This window comes from Solanum pennellii, chromosome 3 (assembly GCF_001406875.1).
Source record: "Solanum pennellii chromosome 3, SPENNV200".
Lineage (NCBI taxonomy): Eukaryota > Viridiplantae > Streptophyta > Magnoliopsida > Solanales > Solanaceae > Solanum > Solanum pennellii.
Window position 1 is genome coordinate 73,655,193 of NC_028639.1, and position 27,591 is coordinate 73,682,783.

At 35.1% G+C, this 27,591-nt stretch overlaps 7 protein-coding genes across 10 annotated transcripts in view; 2 read left to right on the plus strand and 5 right to left on the minus strand.

The window, feature by feature from the left end:
* LOC107015487 overlaps positions 1 to 1,282 on the plus strand; it is an 11,234-nt gene extending 9,952 nt beyond the window's left edge. For both annotated transcript variants that reach the window (XM_015215778.2, XM_015215779.2), the window contains 3 exons: positions 262 to 514; positions 613 to 695; positions 791 to 1,282. In XM_015215778.2, coding sequence (XP_015071264.1) covers positions 262 to 514; positions 613 to 695; positions 791 to 925 — 471 coding nt within the window. In that variant the 3' untranslated portion in view covers positions 926 to 1,282. The remainder of the gene's footprint in view (positions 1 to 261; positions 515 to 612; positions 696 to 790) is intronic.
* A 1,534-nt stretch (positions 1,283 to 2,816) lies between these two features.
* LOC107012407 (60S ribosomal protein L37-3) lies at positions 2,817 to 4,017 on the minus strand. The gene is made up of 4 exons (XM_015212246.2): positions 3,858 to 4,017; positions 3,622 to 3,757; positions 3,410 to 3,511; positions 2,817 to 3,083 (listed from the first exon to the last, which is right to left on the minus strand). Exons 1-4 carry the CDS (start codon positions 3,858 to 3,860, stop codon positions 3,037 to 3,039), a joined length of 288 nt encoding a protein of 95 aa, XP_015067732.1. The 5' UTR covers positions 3,861 to 4,017; the 3' UTR covers positions 2,817 to 3,036.
* Positions 4,018 to 5,443: 1,426 nt separating this feature from the next.
* LOC107012285 lies at positions 5,444 to 6,656 on the plus strand. Its single transcript, XM_015212085.2, has one exon. The coding sequence runs from the start codon at positions 5,769 to 5,771 to the stop codon at positions 6,456 to 6,458; it is 690 nt and encodes a 229-aa protein (XP_015067571.1). The 5' UTR covers positions 5,444 to 5,768; the 3' UTR covers positions 6,459 to 6,656.
* Positions 6,657 to 6,840: 184 nt separating this feature from the next.
* LOC107012284 (putative Peroxidase 48) lies at positions 6,841 to 9,254 on the minus strand. The gene is made up of 4 exons (XM_015212084.2): positions 8,475 to 9,254; positions 7,737 to 7,925; positions 7,488 to 7,653; positions 6,841 to 7,400 (listed from the first exon to the last, which is right to left on the minus strand). The coding sequence occupies exons 1-4, from the start codon at positions 8,853 to 8,855 to the stop codon at positions 6,889 to 6,891; spliced, it is 1,248 nt and encodes a 415-aa protein (XP_015067570.1). The 5' UTR covers positions 8,856 to 9,254; the 3' UTR covers positions 6,841 to 6,888.
* Positions 9,255 to 9,457: 203 nt separating this feature from the next.
* On the minus strand, positions 9,458 to 15,439 carry LOC107014680 (kinesin-like protein KIN-13B). Of its 2 annotated transcripts, none has more exons than XM_015214706.2 (12): positions 14,935 to 15,439; positions 14,590 to 14,808; positions 13,747 to 13,941; positions 13,407 to 13,508; positions 12,964 to 13,041; positions 12,789 to 12,870; positions 11,637 to 11,796; positions 11,262 to 11,564; positions 10,942 to 11,160; positions 10,502 to 10,853; positions 10,357 to 10,422; positions 9,458 to 10,167 (listed from the first exon to the last, which is right to left on the minus strand). In XM_015214706.2, the coding sequence occupies exons 1-12, from the start codon at positions 15,094 to 15,096 to the stop codon at positions 9,991 to 9,993; spliced, it is 2,115 nt and encodes a 704-aa protein (XP_015070192.1). In that variant the 5' UTR covers positions 15,097 to 15,439; the 3' UTR covers positions 9,458 to 9,990. The 2 variants fall into 2 exon arrangements, with proteins under 2 accessions (XP_015070192.1, XP_015070191.1); XM_015214705.2 differs by having other exon boundaries at positions 14,590 to 14,814; positions 14,935 to 15,438.
* Positions 15,440 to 19,985: 4,546 nt separating this feature from the next.
* On the minus strand, positions 19,986 to 23,042 carry LOC107012867 (cytochrome c oxidase assembly protein COX19-like). Of its 2 annotated transcripts, none has more exons than XM_015212823.2 (4): positions 22,889 to 23,042; positions 21,608 to 21,696; positions 21,358 to 21,455; positions 19,986 to 20,401 (listed from the first exon to the last, which is right to left on the minus strand). In XM_015212823.2, the coding sequence occupies exons 1-4, from the start codon at positions 22,896 to 22,898 to the stop codon at positions 20,299 to 20,301; spliced, it is 300 nt and encodes a 99-aa protein (XP_015068309.1). In that variant the 5' UTR covers positions 22,899 to 23,042; the 3' UTR covers positions 19,986 to 20,298. The 2 variants fall into 2 exon arrangements, with proteins under 2 accessions (XP_015068309.1, XP_027771074.1); XM_027915273.1 differs by lacking the exon at positions 22,889 to 23,042 and adding an exon at positions 22,703 to 22,873.
* Positions 23,043 to 23,913: 871 nt separating this feature from the next.
* Positions 23,914 to 27,308, minus strand: LOC107013768. Its single transcript, XM_015213645.2, has 9 exons — positions 27,120 to 27,308; positions 26,645 to 26,721; positions 26,197 to 26,425; positions 25,756 to 25,910; positions 25,609 to 25,654; positions 25,435 to 25,526; positions 25,239 to 25,335; positions 24,546 to 24,602; positions 23,914 to 24,294 (listed from the first exon to the last, which is right to left on the minus strand). Exons 1-9 carry the CDS (start codon positions 27,255 to 27,257, stop codon positions 24,184 to 24,186), a joined length of 1,002 nt encoding a protein of 333 aa, XP_015069131.1. The 5' UTR covers positions 27,258 to 27,308; the 3' UTR covers positions 23,914 to 24,183.
* Between the last annotated feature and the right edge of the window lie 283 nt (positions 27,309 to 27,591).

Genomic DNA, 27,591 nt, shown 5'->3' on the forward strand with positions numbered 1-27,591 from the left:
GTGGGGGTGGGGGGAGGGAGGCTTATTTTGTAAGCTTGCTTTATGAGAAAAAGCTATAGTAGTAAGCATGCCGTGTTCATAAAATATGTGCATTTTATAGATGACAGAGTTGGTGGTGTATGCTTTTTCTTAGAAGCGTGTAAAAGTAGTTTCGGATAACTCATGATACCCGAGATTCTGTGATTAACATTTTATTGATTCTGTATTGGTTGTTCTTATTGATACTGTATTGAGTGTTCTCATTCTTTGTGCTCCATGTAGATTTTATGGCCTGATGGAATATTCATAACAAAGCATCCAAGTCGACAACGTCCTACACCATCTGCCATTCAATCTGTTGGTTCTCCACCAAACCATCCTCCTACTCCATCTGCCAGTCCATCCATTGGTTCTCCACAAAACCAACCTCCCACTCCATCATCATCACCAATGGCAGAGGATATCCGGAAACTGGATGAGATGCAACAGAAGGAAGCTGAACAGCGTGCAAACCTAGTATATGAGCTGATGATTGGTAGGTCACCCAAAAAACATGTCCCATTGGCTATTGACCATTACAACATTCATCATCCATAATAGTTTGCCATTATTTACTCTGATAACCTTTTACAGAAAAAGCGCCTGCTGCTGTTGTCGGACTAGTTGGTCACAAGGAATATGAGCAATGCGCAAAGGATCTTTATTACTTCATCCAGGTAACTTAGTCAGTGCCTTCAGAATCTGCTTTAAATATAACAACCTTTAAAATCTCCATCTTGTTTTACTAATTGAGTCACTGTTTCTTTTACAGTCATCTGTGTGTCTAAAGCTGTTAGTCCTTGATCTTCTTGAGCTGATACTACTGTCCGCTTTCCCGGAGCTGGATGGCGTATTCAACACATTGCATCAAGAGAAGAGGAAGTTTGGAGAGCTCAAAATAGATTAGTGTGCGTGAATTTTGAGATAGCTAGTCCATCTTTAGAGAAAATTATATCAAAAAAAAAAAAATTTAGAAGTTTTTTCTTTAGCCGTGTCCCTCCTGGGAACTGATTTCTGCATAGATTTTTCTTTCCCTTTGGCACTCCCCGGGAATTGATTTTTCCCATTCATGTCTTGTACGCTAGTTGTTAACTGGCGTGGAAAATTTTGTTTTGTGGGAAAAAATATTTTAGAAACACAAAACTGTTAAAAGTTGAGTTGGAATCATTTTCCTTGAGGAGATGTAAAATTTAGATTTTTTTGGGGGGAAGATTGTAAACTATATTTTGATCAATACCTTGTAAATATCAGTATAGTGACATACATACATTCTTCAGCAACATAGTATTTTCTGCCATACAATCAGAGTGTCATAGTTTATTGCGAAGTTCCCTTGATAGAAAATCAAAGGTATGCGCAACTCAAGCTAGACCATGGTATGAGATTAAGATATGAGGGTATGGAAGTCTACAATTACGATAGAAGATAAATAGGCAACCTCCCCAAACTCTACTACCATGTGAGATTTCACTGGTACGTTGTAGAAATTGAATGGTTTCATGTTTAGTATTTCTTATTCTTGGCCATTAACACTCATTCATACTCGAAGATTATATCAAACAGGGTAGACTCAGAGTAACCTAACAATTGAAAAACATTGTGAATGACTGGATTGAAGGCCGAAAGGTATAAATTCAGCAAGCGTTTGGGTTACATTTGGATTGCAATTGTAAAACAAAAATTAAAGTTTGAAAAGAGTATTTGAAAGTCCCTTGTATTTTTGCATGAAGTCCATTTCATGATGGAAAATTAGTGCGGACCACTACTGTTTCAATTGAAATACTTAAATCAGTTATTGAAAACCTATCACCTTAGACTACCTCAGATAGCAAGTCATCTGAGGCATGGTAACGGTGAGCTATGTGGAGTTTTTGGTTGGAAACACGTTATACCAAGGTAAATTGTACTCCATTTCATATTGATTAAATTTATGATGTATTTTTCATTTTTCAAAATTAGTTTTAGAGTGTTCTTTCAATTTAACCTTTCATTTGGACTTTCAATGTAATGACTTCAACAAATTTGACAATAATTAATAAGACTCATCAATGAAAAACTATATACAATTTATGTCTTCATTTCCTTTTCTATAAAAGGGATATGAAAGACCTCAAAAATTCAATTAATATGAAATGGACGGAATAATAGATTAGCCATCCCACCACGTATATGAAATAACTTATCTGAACAATAGGATAAGTTATGCAACCAAACAAGACATGAAATTTTATCCTAGAGAATATTATCCTTCACACCAAACGACCTTAAATAGTACTATTTATGGGTACTTTTCAACTTATATAGGTCCATAAAAAAAAAATTCTAACTATAATATGAATATTTAACAACCAAACAACAATAGATACAAGAGTGATGTACCAATTAACTTGACAAATGCTAAAATTGGACAAAACCCAATGGGGGATCATGCTAAAAATGCACGTAGCTACATAGGTGAGAATGAGACTGAAAGAGGAGGAGATGCACAAATTCTGCCTAGCAGGGCTTGTACTAACTCTGCTTTCAAAACATAGGCAGATGGAAGAAATCAGCAGGGTTATTATCTCCACACATGCATTTCCCTAGCAAACATTAAGATACATGGCTTCACAAGCACGAACAAAAGGGTATTGACACGCTGAGTGAAAAATAACATCTCCAATGAAATCCTTAAACAATAGGGATGAATGGTTTCCATCATAACAAGCTGTTCTAAGGATAAAGGCTGGAATAGATGCACGGACAAAAACATCAAAGCAACGAGCAATAAAAAGCATATACGAGCTCAAAAACTCAGATTCAGCAACAAAAAATAGAAAGCAGCCTATAAATAAAACCAAAATTCTGTATCAGAATGTCAATTTCAACACCACATTTCAAAAATTCAAGTACTTCTAATTTAGACTGGACATCAACAACAAAAATAAGCTTTCCCAAATTTCCTTGCTCTCTAATACTTGAAGATACTTTCAAAATGAAGCTACCATTAAAAAAGTACCCTCCTCAATTACTCCCTCTTCAGGCAGAAGCTGCTGTTCCCTTCTTCCTTGGCGCTGCTTCAGTCCCTGAACATATATTTTGCAATTTGAAGTTCATTAACATAGACAATTCACAAACTATTAAGACACTGACATGGAAAATCAACAAATCCGATACACGAAACATTCGGAGAATACATTTTCCATAGCTTAATTAGCAAAGACTACACAAACTTAATTCTAAAACTCAATTACAAAAATAGACACAGGGAACATACTTCTTGCTCAATTAGCACAGACTACACAAACTATTTCTACTTCAATTACAAAAATAACTCAACTAGCGTAGTGGATTTGACAATGTGGATCACTGTTTAATCAGAAACTCTAAAGATCATAAATACGACGTGTACCTTCTCTGAAATTGGTCTTGAATCTGCGAGGGACGTTGCGGAGGTACCTCATGCGGCCGGTACCAGTTGTCTTTCTGCGGATTGCCTTCACACTCCAGTTGTCTGGAAACAATTTCATTCACCATAACAGTATATTATATATCTGGACTAAGTAGAAAGCTTTCATGGCGTCAAATACAATACAAATTATACAGTAAGACAAAGCAATTTACATGATCTTTTCCTAGCAGCAGGATAAGCACAAGCAGAACATCGACTCTTCTGGAGATGGAAACTGCGGCGACCGCACCTCACACACAGTGTGTGGGTCTTGTTCCTCCTCTTACCAAAGCTTCCTGTTCCCTTGCCCTACAATAATTAACAATACAAAATTCACATTGGTTAGCACATCAACACCTCTTACAGACATAAAACGTGGGGGAAGATAGAGTAATGGAGTTACACTTACCATGGCTGTGCAGTTGCAGAAACCCTAGCGTCTACCTCAAATAGATGAGATTCGGCGATAATAACAGAGTTTATACGTCGTGGTTGAAAAGGGCTTTAGGGTTCTTAAAATGGGCCAATTATGTTTTGGGCGTAATATCTTACCGAGCCCATTTATTATATTAGTTGGCCCGGGAAACGTATAGTAAGAATAATGAGATCAACTTTTTAATTTTTTTTTTTATAGAAGCGTTTAACGAATAAGTAAAAAAAAATTGTGAATTAAAAATTGCACTAATTTGGACATTCTTAAAATCTTAGTATCTCAACCAATTCGATTCCTACCTTGTAATTTTTAGACACGAAAAAAAGAAAAAAAATAAATTATTTTAATGCTCACATGCAATTGAGTGTTAAAAAATAACTCTCATACCATGTGAGCGCAAAATATTATATTAATGGCGCTTCAAAAAGAGATAGTAGGACCACTACAAAGTACCAACTCAAAACATGGAATTGGAAAAGGAGAAAGATGATTAATTGATGTGGTTCCGTATAGAGTATTCCTTGAAATTTATGATTTCTAAATTTATTCTTTATTACTATTATTTTTTAAAACATATAATAAATATTAATTCCAAGCAGGATATAGCTAAAGTAAACGCTATCAACACTGCAATTCAACTTGTTAGGTGTAGTATAGAGAAACATGTGATTAAGCAAATCTATTTCATCATTTCTTCGAGTTTGCATTAGCTAGGCTTTTGGTTACCCATCTGATCTAATACTGCATATTGAGAGCTTACTGTTCAGTAGTGTATATATATAAATATACAGTATTAAGAGCAGCAGCAATAACAACATACCGGGTGTATTCCCGCCACTGAGTGAGGTTTGAAGAGTATAAAGTGTACGTAGACCTTACCTCTACCTCAAAGCCTATAAACTATAAGAACATTGAGGGAAAATGTACAAGAGCGAGCAGATTATAGGAATTTATTGTTGAGGTGGACACTGCCTATAGTAGCATGTTGAAGAATTCAAGTGTTAAAACCGTAGGAAAGTGACTGATGTAATGAGCCCTCATCTCCTCACCCATTTCAATAATCTCTTCTGTTTATGCCCCTTATCCTCTTCAACCAACAATGTACCAATCTTTAATGATTTGGGGACCAAAACCAGCTCTTAGATTAGTGGCTAATTAAAGCTTTTCTCATTATTACTTGAGGTCCCATTAACATAAAATTAGGTATATTTTAGCCATATGTACTAATCACATCAAATATCAGCCCAACTCACTCTTCAACATTCTCTTAACTGTGATCATTGTTGAAATTCCATTCCCTAATTGCGTTGCTTAATTATTCATAAGAACGTTACTCCCTCTATTTTAGTTTACTTGGCTTCATTACATACTAACTATATAACGTAGTGGTAACAAAATTTAGAATTTACAAAACATCATTAATAAAATTAGTTTAGGAAAATATATATCTAGTTAAAGTTTATTCGAGGTGTGTCAAGTCAACCAGAACAAAGTAATATGATAAAGTAGTGAGTACTCAACTTCAGCCTAAGCTTTAAATATCCTCCTTCTGCTAGGTGGTGGATAGAACTACCAATTCTGCCCTCAGAACCTTTTGAAACTACAGTTAGCTTTTTTACTTTTCTATTGTTTATACCCTCCTTAAAAATATTATGCACAGAGGGTAGGGTCAGAATAATGAATATAATGGAAAGGGAAAAATATATCTGGAGAAATAACTAATGCAAAGAAGTGTCCCTTGTATTTCATTCAATTTTTTGCTTTTTGTCTTCAACCAAAAAGGAGCAAATCAGCCCTGTCTGTCCCTATATGAAACTTCTTGAAATTATAACTTCAAAGGAGCCAAGCTAATAGCAGTATCTTTTGCTGCACAGATAGAAAAATCAGATGGAGTCGTCGTACAAGAAGATAGAGCCACAAATGCTGCTCAAGAAAACTATCCAAAAGACTAAGAATTTCCTCTACAGAACTCCTCATAATCTCAAGTCATTTCTATTTGGAGGTCACCACAAGCTACCTAAAACTACTTGTCACTTCAATCCCTTTTTGTCAGTGAGCAAACGATTCTCAAGCAGCAAAAGAATCCCAAAGACTAATGTTAAGGAGTTGGATGACTTGTATAGGGACTACTATCAACAATGGCATCAACCTGATCACAATGAGATTCAGGAGAGAAAGATGACTTCAAAAAATGCTAGGAAATTTCAAGGTATGGCTGAAGGAGATTACAACGAAAACCAAAGGGAACTTGCAGTGCGGTTTGGTATGGAAGACATAGAAAGTGAAAGGAGAAAGGAAGATGAGAAAAAAGGGCGAGAAGTCTTAACACGAAGCACAAGTAAAGGGAGTCTCACTTTACTGAAGAAGATGGAGGAATTGGAAATGGTGGAAGGAGAAGATATGGATCACGTGCTAGATATAGAAGAAGTGCTTCAATGCTACACTCTGCTAAACAGCCCAGTTTATGTTGACATTGTTGACAGATTCTTCATGGACATGTACACTGAGTTCTCGATTCGAAAACCATCAGGTAGTGTCAACAGTTCAATGCGAAGACTTGGTCCTCTCAAGCTCTAGAAACAAACAAGTATGGTTTGTGTGTACCTCTAAGATTGTGAGTAGTGGTGCAATTCCCATCTCTTTTACTTCTGTTCCTGTTTGCTCATTGTTTTTCAGTTAATATCAATTAAAAAGATCAAGGATTGTGTGTATTTCTTTACTATTTTGGTTGTGTAATACTGAGATTCAGAGTATAATCTACTCAGTAGATATATATTTTGGCTGGATTGTGATTACTTTAAGAGTCAACCTGACCAACTGTTTAAGAGTATCATAAGAGAAATAATTCTACTAGATTTATGTCTTTTAGCCTATTTCTTACAAACAAAACCAGAACACTTGTACTACCAAGCATAATGATATCACAAAATTTCAAGAAATGAGGAAGTGGAGCTAAGGAACCAAAATAGCAATAGGCTAAGCAAGTGACCAAACCATTGAGCTTTTATCAGGAAACTTTCCGGCAATCTCTGCGGATCTGTCCCATTGGTGCAGTCAGGACTCCCAAGTTGGAAAGCTTCATCATTGTCGTACCAAAATCCTTGTGAAACAATGACACATCTGAAGCATAAGCTTGGACCCAGGTTTTAGTTTCTTCCCCTGCCGTCAGCTGCTGATCAACGTACAGTATTCCCCTGCCCTGTAGAAGACTGCGGTAATACAGTGTACCAAAACTTTCTCCTGGTCCCTCAAAGTCCATCGGTATTGCTGGCTCCTCCATCACGGAAGATGACAATTTATGGATAATAGATGATGGTGAAAGTGATGTTGAAATTAGTTGGGAAGGGGATAGTGATTTTGATACTGGTGACATCAAAGTGGCCTGATTGGTGTTGCATTTTGACCTCAAGAAACTCAAAAATTCTGAGTCCATGGTAGGGTCGGAGCTGTTAGTCCCGCTGAAGTTGAAGAGCCTGTTGATGAAGAATTTGCAATGGATCACCCCAGTGCTGTGAGCCCCTGTTGGAAGCAATTCCCATCAAAACAAACTAGATTTCATTTGTGTGAAAGCAATCGAAACAAAGAATCCTATGGTAAAAACAATACCTAAGAGGCTTACAGTCTCCCTTTCATCGAAACCTTTAGATGAGAATGACTCAATGATCTTGGAAAGATCATCCTGAGGACTAGGAAGCTCAAAAGTTGCATCTTCTGCGAAAGAAGACAGACTGTCTCTCCTTCCAGTTTTCAGTGGGTAGAAAGGGCCACCAGACTGAATTAATGGAAGATTCTTTCAGTTGTGGGTAATCTGTTTGTATGGGAGTGTGTTAGAGAGAGGGAAGGAAGGGAGGTTACCAAAACAATGCTTTCTCTAGCAGCCAAAACAACAGCATCAGCACAGGAAACAACTCCAGGACAAGCTTCTTCGAGCTCTAATTTAATGATATCTATTACGTCGAAGCCCTTCAATGATTCGTTGGGAGGAGATTCTTTCTCACTATGCATTCCTTCAACAGAGTCCAGTAAAACTGAGGCATCACACCCCTGTTATTTAGCATTGATACATTCAAAAGCAACGAGTCATCAACTAGTATTCATTAACGAGAACTTCACAAGACAACACACTTTAAAAATTCATGATTTTTCCCTTGAGCCATTCACTAGACTATTTGAGTTGGAAGAAGAGAAACAAATTGATTTCTCACGATACAGAGATCATATATGAGCACAATCGGTAACGAAAAGAAAGCTCACGCTGAGAACTTCTAGCTAACCAGAATTGGTAATCACGTAAACCAAAAACCAAAAAATGGAGTTACATCTCAAAACAGAAAGTAGAAACACCAGGTTATATCAAACGTACTCATTAGGCCTCTGTTTTATCAACGACTAGAGAGAACTTCCAAAGTTCAATTTAATAAACTTCCTCGATAACAATCAAACAATATAACGAAGACTGATCAATATATTTAAAACTCAGGCTTCGTCATTGATAATCCTGACTTCATGTATATATAAACAAAAACGAAAAAAATGCTCAGATGCATAAGAACACGAGCAGAGCAGATACAATTAGGTGTTTAAGAAAATGACCTCAACAAAGCAGTCGTGGAAAGCAAGCCTCAACAATGCAGGAGCAATCTGTGGTTGTTTTCTGAAAAGACTCCGAACAGTTGATCGGATTATTCCCTCAGCTTGAGGGCAAGATTGTTGGTAGTAATCGTATATGAGAAAACCAACAGAAGCAGTTTGTTGTTGGAGCTTCCTCCCCTCTACAGAAGTGGTAGCGAACATTGGAAGTGGCGGAAACGAGTGATCATCGAAGATTGAGTACTGAGAATCACGAGAGCAATATTTGTCAGTGCGTGAAGAGAATTCTAACTTCACATTGATATCATCAACGTCTTGGTTCTGCAAGGAGATGAGAATGCATAACAAAAACACTAGAAAGCTCAATTTCCGTGTAAAATCCATGGGAATCTGAAACTTGAAGAGAAACTTTTGAGAGGAAGAAGGCGGTAATGGAATGATATCGATTATGGAAGTGTACGGTCGTTACTTGTCAGTGAAGCTGGCTAGCTTGCTGTGCACCGTAACCAACTCTTATTTGTACAAGAATACCCTCTATCTTTCCTCGATTTTCATTTCTGTCATTGCTTCCTTTTCCATCTTCTACTGCTTCGCGCTCCTCTGTACATCTTTATTTTGTATTCCAGAATTATAAGATCTCATAATTTAGTTTAGTGAGAAGATTTAGTCAAATTGACTTACTCTGGTGAAGAAAACCAAAAGAGTAGTTATTACTTTCAGTCTCTAAAGGGTGGTCACTAATATAATATAAGGTGCCCAATCAACTTCAACTTTTAAATATTTTAGCAACAAAATTATAATTTTTAAGTAGGTAAATATATCAAAAAATTCCATACCATGAAACACATGCATAGGCGTTTTGAGAAAGACTACAAAAATTTTATGTTACATTAGGAGGATCAAGAAAAGAGGCACAATTTGACAGTTGGGCTTAAGTTGGGGAGTTCCACAAAAAATAGCAACATAGAAAAAGTCACAATAGCAGATTGTCTGAAGTAATCGAGTAGATTCAAGTGCTCATTTCGTAGCGATATGTTGATGCATGTGGCTCATGGCACACAGCTAAAATGAAAATATAGCAAATTGTACAATCAATTACACCAGGCTTGGTCAGAACCTCCACCAGTCATCCATGATAGACTTTGTAGGCATGACCAGATTAAACAAATTTGAGCCCTCAAAGCATAGCAAATGCCTCTTCCACACGGCAGATCAATCAACACTTAATAATCTTAGCAACACAAAGCCTTAAAGCCATGCCAAAGCATCTATCGTGTTTTTCTTCTTTTCAAATGAGAAAATGAATAAACAATGACAAGATTCTTGTGTAACTTAACAGAAGGCTTCAAAAACTCTTCTGAAGAAACCAGCATGTGAATGTTGCCACTCCAACTTTTGCAAGCCACGTGTTTTTTCTACACCAACAACTATGGGTCCATCAGTGGATCTACAACAACACCTCGTCCCCAAAGCAAATGTGCACAACATCTGAAATTTGTATGCATACTGAATTAGAGCTTCAGTTGCCAGAAGATACAAGAACATTGTGCTCCTTCAGACGTCTTTGAAAATGAGCTAACTGGTTCTGCAACTCTAGGATGCCAGCAGCTTTTTGAGAAAGGATTGCATTTAATCGAGAAATATAATTGTCCAGCTGGTTCCCTGGTTGATCTGCCTCAACTAATAGATTCATCTCCTGAAATTGTGAAACAGCAAGCAAAATTAATGTGTCTACAAAGTGACAAGCAAATACGCAACCATGGAAAAAACTACAAACATCAGGTATAATCAGTAACATCAACAATTTTGAGAATATATATCTACTTCAACTCCCTATGCTGAAGGTGTAAAGCATTGTTCCACAAAATTCATGTTCATTACATACCTCTCGAACAATGTCCATTGTTTCCTCCACTTGTTTCCGATGCGCATTCACAAGATCTTCCTCATCCTGAAAAATTAAATATAAAGCATTCAGAGGCACACTCAGGCTAAGTGAAATTCCGCAATTTTCCAAAATATAGATTCACCTTTAAGAGAGCATTCAGATCATCATCCGAGTTTGAATACTTTGCCTCTGTTCTAGGTGGCTCCTTCCACTTAGTCTGAGCATTTGCTCTCTTCATTTTATCTTCTGAATTGGAGATAGTGTAACCATCAAGCTTCTCATTCCTCTTCGACATTGGCTTCTCTTGTTCATAGAAATCTTCATCATATTCATCTTTGTCAGTTTGTTCAGGCCATGAATCACCGGTATCATCTTCAAATGTTGATGTAGAAGGTACAACTGCAGAAAAAGATAATGTTGTCGACTCCTTAAGATTCAGTGTTGAGGATGAGACATCCTTCTTTGAGTTGTTCCCTTTTGAAAGACTCTTCACCCTGAGATTCACAGCAAAATGCAAAGCTAAGACTATGAACACAGAAAATAGCAGCCGTGGAAACAAAATCTTATTCAAGAAATGATTACCTGTCAGCATATCTTAATGTATTTAAGGTATGCTCACAAGATCCTGCATTTGGGGAAATGCAAGATATCATAACAGTACGACTATTTCCAACAAAAGAGTCCCTCAGCACTTCAGTTAATTTACTGCCTCTAAAAGGAATATGGTTTTGATCATTGTCAAGGGCTCTAATGCATTCCTTTAGTGCCAGCAAACTTTTATTAATCTCTGCTCCTTCAATTCTGCATAACAGAAGACAAGGTAAATATGGTAGTAAGAACAGAATTTAGCGATACAAGATTGTTAAAAGACGAAGAAAAGCAGTAATTTAGTAGATAAACACCTGGTTTGCTTATCATTATCAGTTGTGTCTGCACCTCGTTCACTTCCTGCAAGGTCTATGAAGGAGAGCTTCCCAATAACACGGGGAGGTTTAGATTCGCTACCGTCAGCTGACCTCTTAACAGAAAGCTGTAGAATAGCATGTGACCTAGATGATTCCTCATTGGCACCAGTGGTGCCAGTACTTCTAGTTGCATTTCCTCTGTCAATGAGCTCCTTAATCATCTCCACATCAGAGACCCTGTATTCTTGCAATCCAACTATACATACTTGTTGTTTACCATCCTCTCTCATGCAAAGTTTCCTGCAAAGAATTGGTTTCAGTTATCCTCAGAAATTACGACACTTAAATGTTACAAAATGCAGAAACACTTACTTCCGATCATTAAGCAAGTCATAGAGCTTTCCCCCATATATCTCAAAAAAACTGAAAAACAATTGAAAGCCCTGGTTCCGGTATGTGTGATGAATGAGCCTCAAAAGATCCCTAGATGCCCTCAGAGGTAGTGGTTTCATAGTATACGTTTTGCCACTTCCTGAATAAGCCAAAGATGAAAAGAATTTTAGAGGAAGCTATAGAAAAGTAAAAAAAACCAAGCCTCTTTGCACGATCATCACAGATAGTTGACACCAGATTGATTATGAAAACAGACTTGGAAGCACAGTCAAAGACTTCTCAAGGAAGCTGTAAAATTGGCATATGACAGAATAAATTGACTGGGCATTGGTTGTTTCATATGTCTAGCATTTGAACTAGTGGACAGAAATTACTGCATATGAAATGACTGGAAGACAAATTTCGACGATAATGCAAGAAGAAAATTTGAAAACTTGAGGCTATTTTATCAGCAATTGCATCATCAGCTGATTAATATTTTTTGTAATGGTTCCTAAAATAGTTGAATTTGTATGAATGAAATACACTAGAACTTGCCATGACCTAGATCCCTGGAGAATGAGCATTTACCATTGAATGTAAAATGATCTTTTCTCATTTCTAAGAAAATGTTTGCACATTCTGCAGGTCTGTGAGATTAAAAGCCTCTGATAGTGTTACATTTATAAAGACCTGGGACTTCAGGAATTGTTGCAATAAGAGAATTTTAGTACAAATACTTCATAGTACACCAAATCACCCTACTCCCTAAACTGCTAGCAGATGGTGTTTGATGTTTAAATCTTGATCTTCAACCAATTGATAAAGGAGTTTGAACATCGCAATAACAAAGAAAAACCACAAATGATTACAGGTGTAGAATATATCCCTTAGCATCAATAAGCAGACGGTCTAAAAGCAATATTAACAAGTGTTTTGTAAAAACTCAACCCACATGATAACTGCATTACTAAATATTGGAGAACACTGATAAATCGAGCAAATAGTAACAATGTGTAAGTGCATTCAGACCACTATTCTTCACAGTTCGAACTAGCAAAAGGACAAGTAAGTGGATGAAGTCAAAACAACTTGTTGAGAAATAATGGTGACATTGATAAAAATAATACTGATTAAGCTTAGGTAGCATACCTGTTTGTCCATATGCAAAGCAAGTAGCTTTTGTGCGTTGGAAAATTATTGGGACAATGGGCTCCACCGTTTCATGGTATACCTAATGAGACATGTGGCGGACCAAAGTTAACAATGATCTGAATGCAGTTAGGAGTTTTGGGGTCTGATGTAGAATCGTGTATTTTATAATCACCTCATCATTCGAAACCTCCTCATTTAGCACAGCATCAAAGACAAACTCATGCTTCTCAACATATTGAGTCAGATCAACCTGTATTATAGTCGTATATAAAAACTTCAAACTCAAAGAAAAAGGTTTTAGGGCAAACTTGGGCAAAACTAAGCAGCAAGACATAGGAGGGAGATTTACAAAACACAAAGAGATCAATGGTCATGTCAAATAATCATATTTCCACATTCGTGTAATCTTGCAGAAGTTTTTGGCAACCAAGAAGAGATATCTTTGTTAGCAAAATGGATTTCCATCAGGCAAATAATGGGTAAATGTTTGATAACAGTGATTTTCAGGTTTTCAATTACTAGAATATTCATTCTAGTCACGAGACTGAAATTGAAGGGAGTGACATGCATATTCAACTGCCAATACAGGATAAAAGTAACTGCATTTCCACAAACCTTTAGTTTAGTTTCATGAACTACTAGAGAGTTGAAACGTGTTTCAACGATGTCTTCTTCATTCTTCGTTAATTCCTTTTTGTTTAGTGGTCGCTTACGCACCTGGAAGTAGATAACAATTAGTAACAACTTGAACAAGTACTAACAACTCTTTCACGTGCAAATACACATGAAAGAAGGTAGACTACTCTTGTGCAAGTGAAAAAATAAAGAAATCACATAACAGGGATTGCATGCTAGATATTGTTAAGAAAATGAGAACTGATTCTGCGCTATACAAACTGAGAAGTAGAATACTTAGACTCCAGAACTAGAAGCAATGAAGTTGAGTAAAACATACCACCACTTTGATCTTTGCGACATTGCTGGCCTTGTCTTTATCAACAGCAAAACTCTTAGAGACGTTACTCTCTGGCAAGCCCCGAACTCGAGCAGTTTGCTTGTTGTTTGCAAGGAATTGCTCCGAGTCATCAAAGCTTTTTGCTCGAGCAAAATGATGCATGGAAGGAGCATCATACAACCCAGCAACAGGCATCTATATATAGAAACTCCACATAAGAGAACTTAAAAACTAAACTATAGGAATTATAAATGTAGAACTATAAAATTTCAGTCAAACTAGTATGATGTTATATGAATTATATAGCAGAGACAAGGATCAAATTGAGGTACATCAAATTGTTGATATCCAAATATATGGTGTTGAAGTGTTTGACCAAATGATGCTACGATAAAATGTCGCTCAAAGAGCCGAAGTGTGTCAACCTGGAGACCCTAACATCTAACTGCTCCATCATCTAAGAGAAGTAGAGAATGCAGGACTAGGCACAGCAGGCAAAGAAAGAAATAAACAAATGGTTCAATCGCAAAGCGAGTTTGCACTATAGTAACAGAAAAATCAAAAGGCAAAATGGCAAGAGCTTTGGTGGCATTGGAAAAGTAAGAAGCTCTAAACATGTGAAACTTATGAAAAGTGGACAACAATTCCATGGCACTGTAAAATGAGAAGCTATAATCCAACGAATATCAAATAAAAACTCACTAAAGCAGCTAACTTTAGGAAGTAATTGCACATCTTGCACTGACATAACAAGGGTGATGTCCAATGCATTACTCAAATAATTAGATTATCCAATCCCCATAAAAGTACGAACCGACAAATTGTTTAGATGAGAAACCAAACCTCTGGTAGAAGCTCAGTATCCAATGAGTGTAGATCTAAGAGTCCAGGACTGAACTCATTGGGACATACTTCTTCGTCACCATTCCTTCTCTGGCTTGAATGTCGATAATTCCCCGGCGGCGTCAAAGGCTCCGCAAAGAGATCGCTTCCTCCACTATATGTCCTCTGTGCACCTCTAAGCATTCTCGACCCTTGAGCTCCACCATAGTATCCATATTCCTGTCCCTTCACCGACATCAAAATCAAATAAACACAATGAACGAAACCACTGTATAATCAGATCTATGAGCTAGGGCAACAATAAGCTCAGAAAAACCAAAAAAAAAAGTAGAGAAAATCGAAAACCTGTGGAGCCTGAGGAACATTATTATTTGAAGTTTGAAGATGTTGAAGACCAGCTGATTGAAGCCATCTTCCATTAGATGAAGTCTCCAGGAAGTTATCAGAGTATTGCCTCTGGTGATGCGCCGTTGACGTTCCAGATCTTTGCCTTCCAACTGCATTCATGTTTTTTCACTACTTCAATCTCCGATTAAATCCAATCTCCTCTTCTTCCACAAACAACAAATTTCCACACCTCCAAAGCACAATCAATCAGCTGATACCTCTCTCTCTCTCCGTCTCTATAAATCAACGATTCGATGAACAGATTAGTTTCACAATGCCCAGAAGGTATCAGAAAGAGAGAAATAGAAGATGAAGATGAAATGAAGGACTCAGTGGGCTTTCAAAAGCATCTAAAAAGGTTAACGGTTCTGATTCATTTCACCGTCACAAACAGTAAAAAGTAAATCTGAAGGTATTTTTCAGTGCGATAAAAGGAGAACGAAGACGAAAAGCGGATGAGATACAGAAAAAATATTTATTTATTTTTAACCAACCAGAACAGACACGATTAATTAGAAATGTTCAAAATACCATTTTTGAATTTAGCACGTGTGAAGGAGGGTTAGGCACATGTGAGGGTTTTCGGTGGGGCCCACTAGTTTTTGAATTTGAAGATAGTAAAACAGGCTCACATGGTGGGGCCACGTCGTTTTATGCATTCATTGGCCAAATATTGTTTATTAATATATGTGATTACATTTAATTAATTATGGGTTAAATTTTTGACTAATTCTGAACCCGCCTTTGACTTGTATTCAAATGTTGGTACATGTTTGGAGTGGTGACACGTGTATAAGATCGACGGTGGATTTTGAATAATTTAACGTGCGAATATCGTGGTCAGAAGTAATTAAAATCAAATGGCCGGTGTGTGTCCAACTTTTGGAATGGACCCGTTTAGATGCACTTTTAATAGATGGATTTAGTTAGTGGAATGTTCCATGCTACAAAATTTAAATACATATCCCTTTTTCTAGGTCACCGTTTATGTCTTTGTTTCATTTTTTTCAAAAAAATAAATATATGTATTTGGTGGGTGATGGAACTAGAAATTTTAATAAGGGTTTAAAATAGGAGAAAGTAAACATAGAATTAATCGAAGGGGCTTTGACATTTACTATATATACATATAACATAATTTTAATCATATATAAATAGTAATATTTTTCACCGAAGAGGGTTTGGATGAACCCTCTGACATACTGTTGGTCCGCGCTTGTAAGTATTTACTCCTTCAATCTATTTATTTGATTTTGACTTGATATGAAATTTTAAAAAGCGTAAAAAACTTGTGAATCTTATAGTCGTAAGCTATATATGTGAAATGTATCAAAATGTTCTTTTTTTTTGTACATGAAACACAACATTAATATCATACACGACACAATCATACAAGTGAACTTGAGAAGAATAGGGTGTTTGCATACTACATATCTACCTTTTGAAAACACTTTATGTCGTTCTATATCTCTATAAATCTAGAAACTTTTGATTGCATTGTAGATCAAATAATATTCGAGATAATCGGCTATAGGATAGATAATCTCTCAGAAGGATAGGTTCTATAACAACAAGCTTGTTGTTCAAGAGTACGTTCATTTCACACTAACTAAAGCGGAATTTAATCACCAAGATAGAGTTGGTCATTCTGTAGATCCGAGATAGAACTCTGGTCCTGCTACTCCTTCCCTGATAGCCTTCAGTTGTTGGTTACACTGGTGACTAGGGTTGCCGTTTCCATTCTTATTATATTTATATAATTCCATGACTCAAATGGATCTACATATAGGATCTTTCATTAGCAATGAAATACAAAACCAACACATCTCAATGAATACAATAAAACTATAGCTACACAAACTGTTGAGAACAGTTCTCAAAGAAATTATTTTCGAGAGTCTGATTCAAATACATTGGCACTTAAACAGTTTAACTATATGTATGTATATCACTATAGATCTTTTCAATGAACTTTTTTCCTTTTTCTAACTTGTATTCATAATAATTTCGCCATGATACTTTTAAATAAGGCGTTTTTCATTTTAAGATACCAAAACAAACTTAAGCGTACTGTTTTGGTCAATTGTAAAATGATTAGCGTTTGATTCTTAACAATGAGGTTCACAAAATTAGGTCAATGCATGATACATATATTTGTTGTTATTCAACAAACGATGTGTTTGACTTGTTTTGAATTGGAAATTGCACAATATATAGGGCTCGTTTGATCATAGATTTCCCAAATAATATTTGGAGAAAAACTTAGCAAATAGTGTTTATCCATACACTTTGCTATTATTTGACAAATATTTCAAATTCCTAAATACTAGTTTTTTCAAACTAGTATTTGGGTCAAATCTCATTATTTGGGATCTTTTAAAAATTGAAATTTTATTCCAAACTTTTATTTTTTACAAAAAAACACCCTCTGTAGTTGTTGCTTATGTTATATTACATAATTTTTTACGTTAACTCCAAAGTAGTGATGAAATATTCGGTGAATGTTAAATGATAATATGGTTATTGATGAAAATGATGAACAATCGGCTTAAGATAACAAAATCATGTGTTTTGTCTACTTCACCATGTATGAAATGATGCTTGTTGCACTCACTCCAAATTACCACATTACACTAGTGTCATGGACACTATTTATTATTGTTGTAACAAAGATCCAATTGACTTGTATAATACAAGCTTATTGTTAGTTTTGATATTTTTAAAACTTATGGGTATAATCATATCTTTCTAAAAAAGTGAAATATTAACACATGGTGAAATTTCATCCAAATTTTCATCCAAATAATATTTGAAATTGAAAAGAATATTTAAAAATCTATGGTCAAACGCTAACATAATTTATTTTTTTTCAAAATTATTGTAGGTAGTATTCCGTATAATTTCTCACTTGGCCTATATGGTCTAAAGTTTGTCCTGAAGGTATCACACAGATTCATTGAAACTTTTAAATTAAGGTCTTAAAATTGAACTTACCTATAAATAATTAGAGTGCAATAACCACAATAAAAGCTATTTGGAAAATCAGGCGTGTTCATGGGTAGCTTAGAAGAGGACCACTATGTTTAGACTTTAGAGGGCAAAGCACTGACAAGTTGATCGTGATTTAGTCTTCTTCTTCTCTCGAGCTCAATATACGTATTTTTAATTTAAGATCATAAAATTAAACAGTTAAACAAAGCAAACAAATTATAAGGGAGGAAATAATTAATCAAAGAAACTTTAAGTAGTACAAAAGTTGAAAAAAAAGAAGAATGAGATCTTTGTTGTTCCCCGACCGTTTTAGCTTAGGAGAAGAACAAAAAAATACTAGCGTGTCAGCATTAACTAAAAGATAAGGTTACAATTTAATTTGCACAAATATACTCTCTATATGGAATAAAATCATTCAGAAAATACTAGCTCTATATAAAGTTAATATGCTAATTCTATAAAAGAAACTTTGAATATGAAATAAAATTATCCACAAAATATTTAGCTTTATTATGAAATTAATATTACGGAAAAGGGCTTAAAATACTCTCAAAGTATTAGAAATGGTATAAAATTGCCTTCCATTCAATTATTGGCTCCAAAATATCCTTCCCACCCACTGGGTCAAAAATATCCTTGTCATTCATCTTTCGGTTTAAAATTGACCACTTATTTAACGGTTTTATATTTAAACTATTTAAATATTTTTAAAATACGTGGCGCTCAACTATTTGTTGTAATTTAACTTATTAGTATAATTTATAAATCAATACTCTACCTACCCATTACTAATTAAACCTCTCCAAATTAATAAATCCGTCACATTATTAATGCAACAACAGAAAAGCTACTGTCAATTGAGTGTTTTTTAAAAATTTGAGGCGAAAATATCCATAGAAGTAAATTATCATATATTCAAGTGTCTAAATAAAAATTACCGATAAACTTAAAAGTCTGACTATGTTTATCTTAATTATTCTTACGTTTCAATTATGTGATGTTACTTCATAGGTAACTTTTTTTCAAAATAATATATTAAAGGTTTTAAAACAAATTATAAATATTTATAAAATTATATTCAAAAAAGTGCATGAATTAATTCGGAATGTATTACTTCTTTACCTTTAATCATAAATTTATAATTCAATCTTGAAAGAGAATCCTATTAAAAGTGTCCTCCTAAATAAGCGTCTCAACCTAAATTTAATTGGGGCTTCGATTCGGACTCGAATAATTTTGGATGTCATTTTCAGGAATCTATAATTTCATCGTGTTCTTGTAGTGTTTATGACGATTTTGATATTATAATTGGATTATTAATTTGGTGGAGTTTTTAGTTAGTAATGAGTGGGTAGTAGGTTGATTTATAAATTATATTAATAAATTAAATTATAACCAATAGTTGAATGCCAAATATTTTTAAAAATATTTAAAAAGTTTAATTTTAAAACAATTAAAGAAGTGTTAAATTTAACCCAAAGGTGAATGACAAGAGTGTTTTGGAGCCAAAGGTGGATGACAAGGATATTTTGGAGGCAATAGGTGAATGAAGGATAATTTTGTACCATTTTTAATACTTCAAGGGTATTTTAGACCCTTTCCTTTAATACTATGTGAATTCTATATAAGAAACTTTGAGCAGTAGAAAAGGTGGAAATTATGAAAACTAAAAGATGAGGTCACAATTTAATTTGCAGAAATCCACTCTTCATATGAAATAAAATCTTTCATTAATAAGATGTTAGCTCTATCGTAACGTTAATATGAATTCCATAACATTAGTCACAATCGAGTATCATAATGTTTTTGAAATACAAATCTAAAAGGCGCGGGATTTGATCTTATATCGACAAGGCGTCTCTATCTCTATCCAGTCTTTTCAACTAGAAAAGAAATTCAAAATTACACCAAACTGATTTTTATTTTTTGTCAACCAATACCTACTGTTACAAATAGCAAACTTATTATAAAGATTGACATTCTCTGAAGGGTAATTAAGCAGTCATATCTACAGCAAATTGCCAAAAGGAAAATAATGACATTTACACATTGCTCTGAATTATATCAATTTCCAAACAAGATTATTCTCTCATTTATAACACTTTAAACTCAGTTTCCTTTAGTGTTCTCTCCCCTCTCGCTATACATTTTTTACTACAGTTCAGAGAGGATCCAGGAGAAGAAAGAGATAAAACGTTACAAAAGGTTGAGAGGAAAAATGTGCACCTCCGCATAGAACTGACAGAAATTTTGGAGATACGACTAATGACGGCCTGGAGTTTCACAGCCAGAGCCCAGACTAATCGAAAGTACATAGCAAGTACTTCACCTTCATTTTTCTTTCGTTTGGTCTGTCTTTTCCTCTGATTTAGTTCCGGCATCAACATTTTTGCCAAAGCCAAGTTCTGACATGTCTTGCTTCGCCATCAAATTCCTGCAATTGCGCTAATGAAACAATCATCTGTTTGCTGTCTAAATTCCTATACTATGAGGATAATTGTTGTTTATTAACATAGAGATAGATTACATAACAGAAAAGACCTAAAAACAGCACATATTAGTCAAACCGTCTCACGAAAAACCATCAATGTGTGTTTAAATGTTGTAACAAAGCCTCGTGTTGTTTCAAGAAGGTATTTCAGACTTCCGCGTGTTCAGAATATCAAGGTTTTGTGCTTCCTGAGATCTTCTCATCAACTATATGGGAATTATCCTCGAACTCTTTCTATATTTCCTATAGTTTAAAGAGGAATTCTTCTCTTCAAATTGCACATCTAATGCTGGTATACATTAAAAACAATATCAAGAATACTGCTATTTATATAAAGTGCAATGGGTCCAAATTAAACTGTCAAATGCAGCACGTGACTGCAATAAATTCAAAATCAACAAGCACCAGTATTGCACTGTTCATTTCTTATTCATGAAAAACACCAAATAAAAGATTTTTTTCCCGGTAAAGTCAGATAGGAAAAAAATTAGTTGCACTATGAAGTAATTTGAGAAAGAAACAAGAGTCCTGATTCCAACTAATGCTGTCATCATCCTCTGCTAGGACTACCACCGTATCAATTTAACTGTTGAGACCCACTGCCTCAGATGATTGATCATGTTTTACGTTAGGAAGCTTTTCACCTTTTGCTCCAGTGGACAAAATTTAGGGGCAAGCACTCTTTCGGATGCATTCCGAGGCATAATTTGCACATATTTAAGGATATAGAAGATGAATTTATAAAGTTGCTATATAGAAGTTATACAAACTTGAACACTTCGTAGTGCAGTGACCAAAGCAAGTAAAGACCTTTGATGACTACATTAAGCTGTGAGCTAAAGTATACTTTAAAACTTAAGTGGTGTAGCAAGTTTTCCGAATCAATCAAATGAACTTACTTCTCCATTCGGCACTCCAGGTACTTTCTAGAGAGATGTCTACACTCCTCGGATTTATGCCCAGCGGACTTGAGACAATTGAGGTATTCCTTCTTCTCCTAAAATGAACCAAAGAGAAAATAAATAAGAAAAGAAACTAAATATACCACGGAAAACTCAAAAGAAATCATTTTTCTTAATTAAAATTGGAAGTGACACACAGAAGGCATCACAAAACAAATTATCTATGAGAATTTTGAAAGGACTCTACCAGGTCACATAAATGCATGTGATCCAACGGAAAAACTCCTTTCTCTGGTGGAACCGGTCTCAGTCCTCTATTTCCACCAAATGCTCCTCCTTCAAAGAATTAAAATAAATATTTGAAACACAAGAGAAAAAAATAAGTAAACAAATACAAATAGGACTCCAGAGATTCTCCCTCTGGTTTAGGTTGCTGTGCATCAACCGTGACTTTGAAATATGCGCAATCCCTTGTGCTTCTAAAAGATACGGAAAAAAAAATGCTTTTATACTACCACTTGATTAGTTAGAATGGCTCATTTAAGTTTGTCCTTCCAGAATGTCTTGAAATATCGAAAATGGCTTTGCATTGTGTCTTTCATTATGATAAGGCATTGAAATACCTTTTGCTTTCCAAAAAAGGAAAACAAAAGTCTGTTGACTCAATATCAATTTCCAATGAAAATTTCATCCTCTTGGCAAACTTTCCTTAATTAATAATTGAAAACTCGGAAGTTTCACAGTGAGGACAAAGGATCAATCACCAGACTGATTTTAAAAATAAAAGCTCCATGACATAGACTCTATAAAGATGGCGGTTGGACCATTTTGCACACACCGTGACTAATCCACTAGGTACTTGTTTACCTCCCACCACACACATTCCAGGAAACTCTCTACTGGCTTCCACAAACAAATGGAGAGAAAGTACCTAAATTTTTTTGTTTCTACAAGGATGAACCCTAGTCTTCCATTATCAATTCCAACAACGTTAACCGTTAGGCAACAATATTGCAAATGACAATGGCAAAAAAAGAAAGGATAACATGCTTTTCACCTGAAAATAATAATATATGATGCTGAAACTCATAGCAATTTACTTTCAGAAAACATATTTTGCTCTTTCCTAGACTAATTGGCAATCTAATAGATATTCATACCGAGTAACTGATTGCCTTGGATAAATTGTTTGTACTGTTCAGATGTTGATGTTTCATGTTTCAGTAAATAACAACTCAAAATGTTAACAGAAAAGACATGATGTCTCCCTTAACTCAGTAAATAACAAACTCAATAGTAAATAACAGGCATACACACAATAAGTTATATAAATCAAAGTTACCTATAATATTAGCGACTGAAAAGGACATAGGAAGAACACAAGCAAAATTGAAACAAAATCCCACTAAACTTCTTAGTGACTCCGTTTAAGCTAAATTTGTGCCTATTTAAGATATGTTTTCACTGAGAACTACATAGTCGTGAGAAATTCGCATACAATTGGTGGGAATCAAGAGGGTAAATTCACCTGCACTCATTCCGGGATGTTGATTTGTTGTATCTTGCAGTAGTCGTCGTGATTTCTCCCGGAAGTCTGATAACGACGGAGCAGAGAAGCATTACAGGCTGGACTTCTAAAACCAACGAGACAAGAAAACAGTTCTTATTGGGCTTCGATCGGAGGCCCAAGCCTTCCGAAAAACAAGACGGGCTCGTTTTATAGGGATTTTTCCTTGGGCAACTTACGAAAATTTCACTCGTTTAGGAACTAATTATTTAGATATGCACTAGTTTGCAATATTACGATGTATTCAGATACATGTATCTCAAAATACATCAGATTAGAATTAAATTTAATTTGTTCTAGATACATTATATCCACCAAATACATGTATACGATGTGATTCAGATGTATCTGTGATACATATAAATATCGCTCGTCTCCCTCTTATTATTGCTTGTCTCTCTCCATATTTCAGTGTAATGGTAGCTAAAAACATGTATCTAAGTGTGTGTGACTTAAATCTAATATTAAATTATTAATTAGTGAGATAAAATGTAATAAATTCAAAATAGTGTAATGAGCTAACCTTTTTTCCTTTTACATGGTTTAACAGTAATTCTTATAAACAACTTACATTCGTTGCAAGGTTCTTGGGATCTTTTGGTATGCAAGACGGGATAAACAAAATTATCCGGAGAAGTTAATTATCTCGCCTTCTATATGAAATAACTAATCCCACTATTTCCCGAAGCTATGTTATGTTTTGTTTGTTTGAAAAGTTTTAAAAATAAGTACTCCTTAACTTCTACCTTAAAGAGTTTCCGAACCCAGTTTTTCAGACATTTCAAAGACATTAAAAACTCAAAAATGACTTTGCAAAAGCTCAATCTAAAATTTCGGAATGTCATACCAAATTCCACAACGTTGTCCAATATTTCCTGGTGAACAAACACACGCGCCATTACGTACAAACGCATAATTGCATATTTACAATCAAATTTGACATTTTCTTGCTTCGAAATTTTTAGCATTGCAACCAGGCACTTGAATCAGTTGCAAGAAAAAAAGACATGCTCTTGCATTAAAGTAATTAAGTGAAAGCTTTGTAGCATCGAAATATGGACACCTGAAGCAGACAATATCGAGGGAACAACAATAAACAGTTTACAGCTGAAGACCTCTGAGGTTTCCTATACTCAGTAAAGATGTGTACAAAGATATACAGAAAATACTGGTTATAATCCTCTTTTCCTATTAGCAGATGGATGTTTGATCTGCAGGATGTACAAATGAATAATATACATCTGCAGCAAAAGTAGCTAAGCTACAGTCTGAGAATGAGTGTCAGGTGGTGTCAATCTACACACATGGGGGTGTTGAACTACCACTAAGACTGAATTCTTCAAAGTTCCTTTCTTGGGTGAAGTTGGCTGCAAGATTAGAATCCAGTTTCAGTTCAAATACTAAATATCATCCGTGAAACAAAAATAATAGTGACAAATATGGAGATTATAAAGCCTTCTGCCAAGAAACATGTGTTGGAAACAAATTGGCTAGTCGAAATTGCAGAAACTTGAATCAAGTTCTAATTGGCAGTTAGTCAATAACACCAAGAAGAAGTTATGAAAACTGATATGAGGTGGGGGAAACTCAAGAACAACTCCCATGAATGAATACTCACCACCCCTATATGCCATCCATGAGTACTGAAGTCTCTAAAAGTAGCTGCATCCATTTCCTGCAGTATCACAACTGAAGATCAGAGGTTTGGGGATTCATTCAAGCAGTATATGTAGAAGTAGATACTATGAGTTATACTCCTGAATCCAGCTCCAATACAAACCATATGTCTACCTTAAAGTTTCTTTAATTCATGATGCTACTAATTAAAATCAAATAATCAATTACAAGCAGCTATGGAAACTACAAGATGTTAAACGTTCAGAGAGGCTGCACTGAATTACAACTAAGAATTTATATTGAAAAATGGAGAGGGGACTAATAAGGGAACACATGTTTATTCTATATGTAGCTATTCCTTGCTGGTGATAGTTGTTAGGGGTAAGGTTTCGAATAAAGATCTGGCTAAGGTCTTCCAAATACATGGGGAGAAGGTGCGAGGAATTGAAAGAGGAAGGACAACGTTTAAAAGTTTCTTCTTTATCACATCTGACTATTTAGAAATCGCTATGTACGGATCAAGTTTCTCTTTTTTTCTCCCCTTCTCTTGTCAAACAAGAGATGATGATCATCTCGTTCCACTTCAAAAAAATTTTTGCCAATATCAAACCTTAGACAAAAGATAGACAATATTCACCAAGATCAGTCAACTCTAAGCAAGACAATTAGAATTATGATGTCAAAGGACACTTACAATGCTATAAATAGGAGGAACCATTCTCTCCCCAAGAGACTTTATTACAGGCATCACAGAGAAGCGTGGTGCTAAGTCTTTTGACCTAAAGGTCCACCTGAGGAAATATAATATTAATGATATTCTCAGATTACAACTTCATAAGGAATCCTTTCTACTAAAATAAACCAGAAAACCAGCTGAAATTTTCACTTACCCAATGTAAGAGAGTATACAAAACTGTGCCCATTCTCGAACCAACAATCGGAGCCAGTAGTTACCTATTGAATGGTCGACGTTTATAAGAATCTGAAAATTAAAATACCTGATTATCACAAGAATTTTACAGTAAAACTGACTACTAAGATCAAATAAAGGTGGGTGTCAATACCGCCAGTTCTGCCACAGCCATCATATGCATCGCATTTTGAAATTTTCTGGACAATCACATAGATAAAGAGTTAAAACCCGATAATTCATGAGACACTGAGTCCAGAAGTATAGGACACCATATTAAAAATTAGTGAATATTGCATACTTGAGCATTGTATACTTTGTGTAAATTGCTTCATGCATCGCAGGGATTTCCTCATCCTCTATAAAGGTCAACTGTTCTTGCAGAACTATTAAGTTCTGCGATATGTGCTTAAATATTACGTAAAATGAAATGACATAGCCAACTGTGAGGAGTACCTGTATTACATATGAACAGAAAATTAATATCATGTGTGAAAACAATAAAGAAGTTGTCAATGCTACACAACTAATTCGTAATGTGAAAAAAAAAATTAAAATGAAACAACAATGCAGTAGGCAATACTGCACAACTAATTCACAGACTGACAAAGAAATTAAAACAAAACAATAATATGGAAGGCAATGCTGCATAACTAATTCACAGTGTGAAAAAGAAATATAACGATAAATGCAGAATGCAATGCAGCACTCTTTCAAAGTCAGAAGAACCTAGTAGACTCACAGAGAAATAAGGTACAGAAGCCCTGTAGCCGACATGAGTCAAGTAGAAAATACATCCAAGAGCAGCTGTGATGCGGCGCTCTTGTATTGAAAGACGCTCACACATGATGCAATATCCATTAGAAATGAGCAAGAACGAAATAAAAGTTACTGTTTGGAACAGAATTCCAGTAACATAGACGCCAAATGATATCCACAGTGAGCATACATGATGATAAAAACATGAATACCTGCAAGGCAATATCAAATAGAAGAACAATAAGAAAAAACAAAACCTCCAATGTAGTTGTTTCGTTCGAGAAATACAGCAGGTAACTATTGAGCAGGCCATGATTAGGTAATCGAATTGAAGTGGAAATTCGATTTTCATAAATTTGCATCAAACAGTCAAAATTTGGAGGAAAGCTTCACTTTATACCTAAAATAATAAAAATGACAAAAGGCCTTACCAAAAGAGGAAAGATAGGGTAAGTTGCAGAGTTTTGATCAGTGGAACAGTAGCCAGCGTCCATTGCAATCTGTTCGTCTGTTCTAGTGCACATAAACAACCAAAATTAAAAAAATTACTTTAACAGTTCGACAGTAAAGGATAAATCGGAAATACTATACAGAATTTAAGAAACTGCTAAATTATTTGCACAAAGAAGACTTCCAAGCGCATAAATCGGATTGATCGATTAACAACGTTTACATAAAACCTTGATAAACCGTATAGGCAGCGAATCAATTCGAGTAGCTTATTCATGTATGAATAACAGACGAATTATAACACAAAAAGTTCATAATAACTCACCGATAAACTAAGCTATAAACTATTGATCATAAATGCGTTTTCAGCAATCAGATGCATCAAATTACTCGTTTTCCATAGAAGCGATACTAGAAATAGGGGAAAAAGGAGCAGAAAGAGAAAATGAAATAGACCTGAAAATGGCGATTTTTGCAAGTGTTGAAAGTCCAGGAACAGACGGAGATGAACCAAATTAGCGTCAAAATGAAATAGAGAGGAGGAAGCGACCGATACTCTTCGTCTATTCTACTGGAATCAGATGAAATTTCCATTGTGTTCTCTCAGCTAATTTTCATTCTCAAAGCTAGGCAATGGTTTTTCTATTTATACGCAAGCAGCACGCACGTTCTCCATTTTAATTTTCTTTTCCTTTATCTTTTTTCTCTTTTAAAAAAAAAAATAAAAAATCAACTACCATTCTGGTGGTAAAATTACCAATAATTCCTTCAATTTTAAACAGATTATTGACCTCCTCATCTATTATTTAGTCAATTCACCCAACTTATTTCATCTATGAAGACTGATATGTAATTTAAATTGCTCAACAAAAAATTATGTGAAAATAATTTTAGAATTTTTTTTTATTTAATCGTATATATATATATA

What these genes read in the sequence shown, in the direction of transcription:
- LOC107012285 (XM_015212085.2), top strand. Translation starts at nt 5,769, where the DNA reads ATGGAGTCGTCGTACAAGAAGATAGAGCCACAAATGCTGCTCAAGAAA.
- LOC107013768 (XM_015213645.2), bottom strand. Translation starts at nt 27,257, where the DNA reads ATGGAAATTTCATCTGATTCCAGTAGAATAGACGAAGAGTATCGGTCG. An exon ending in GCAAAAATCGCCATTTTCAG is followed by an intron (nt 26,722 to 27,119) that starts GTCTATTTCATT and finishes GCACTAGAACAG; the next exon opens with ACGAACAGATTGCAATGGAC. An exon ending in TTCCTCCTATTTATAGCATT is followed by an intron (nt 24,603 to 25,238) that starts GTAAGTGTCCTT and finishes GTGATACTGCAG; the next exon opens with GAAATGGATGCAGCTACTTT.
- LOC107014680 (XM_015214705.2), bottom strand. Translation starts at nt 15,096, where the DNA reads ATGAATGCAGTTGGAAGGCAAAGATCTGGAACGTCAACGGCGCATCAC. An exon ending in ATACTGAGCTTCTACCAGAG is followed by an intron (nt 13,942 to 14,589) that starts GTTTGGTTTCTC and finishes TTCTATATATAG; the next exon opens with ATGCCTGTTGCTGGGTTGTA. An exon ending in ATCTGAATGCTCTCTTAAAG is followed by an intron (nt 10,423 to 10,501) that starts GTGAATCTATAT and finishes TTAATTTTTCAG; the next exon opens with GATGAGGAAGATCTTGTGAA.
- LOC107012867 (XM_027915273.1), bottom strand. Translation starts at nt 22,730, where the DNA reads ATGTCCTTTTCAGTCGCTAATATTATAG. An exon ending in TTCAGTCGCTAATATTATAG is followed by an intron (nt 21,697 to 22,702) that starts GTAACTTTGATT and finishes AATTCTTTGAAG; the next exon opens with GAGGAGCATTTGGTGGAAAT. An exon ending in ACATGCATTTATGTGACCTG is followed by an intron (nt 21,456 to 21,607) that starts GTAGAGTCCTTT and finishes GGTTCATTTTAG; the next exon opens with GAGAAGAAGGAATACCTCAA.
- LOC107012284 (XM_015212084.2), bottom strand. Translation starts at nt 8,855, where the DNA reads ATGGATTTTACACGGAAATTGAGCTTTCTAGTGTTTTTGTTATGCATT. An exon ending in TCCACGACTGCTTTGTTGAG is followed by an intron (nt 7,926 to 8,474) that starts GTCATTTTCTTA and finishes GCTAAATAACAG; the next exon opens with GGGTGTGATGCCTCAGTTTT. An exon ending in CTAGAGAAAGCATTGTTTTG is followed by an intron (nt 7,654 to 7,736) that starts GTAACCTCCCTT and finishes CCATTAATTCAG; the next exon opens with TCTGGTGGCCCTTTCTACCC.
- LOC107012407 (XM_015212246.2), bottom strand. An exon ending in TGCTGCTAGGAAAAGATCAT is followed by an intron (nt 3,512 to 3,621) that starts GTAAATTGCTTT and finishes AATTGTTTCCAG; the next exon opens with ACAACTGGAGTGTGAAGGCA. An exon ending in CAAGACCAATTTCAGAGAAG is followed by an intron (nt 3,084 to 3,409) that starts GTACACGTCGTA and finishes ATATATGTTCAG; the next exon opens with GGACTGAAGCAGCGCCAAGG.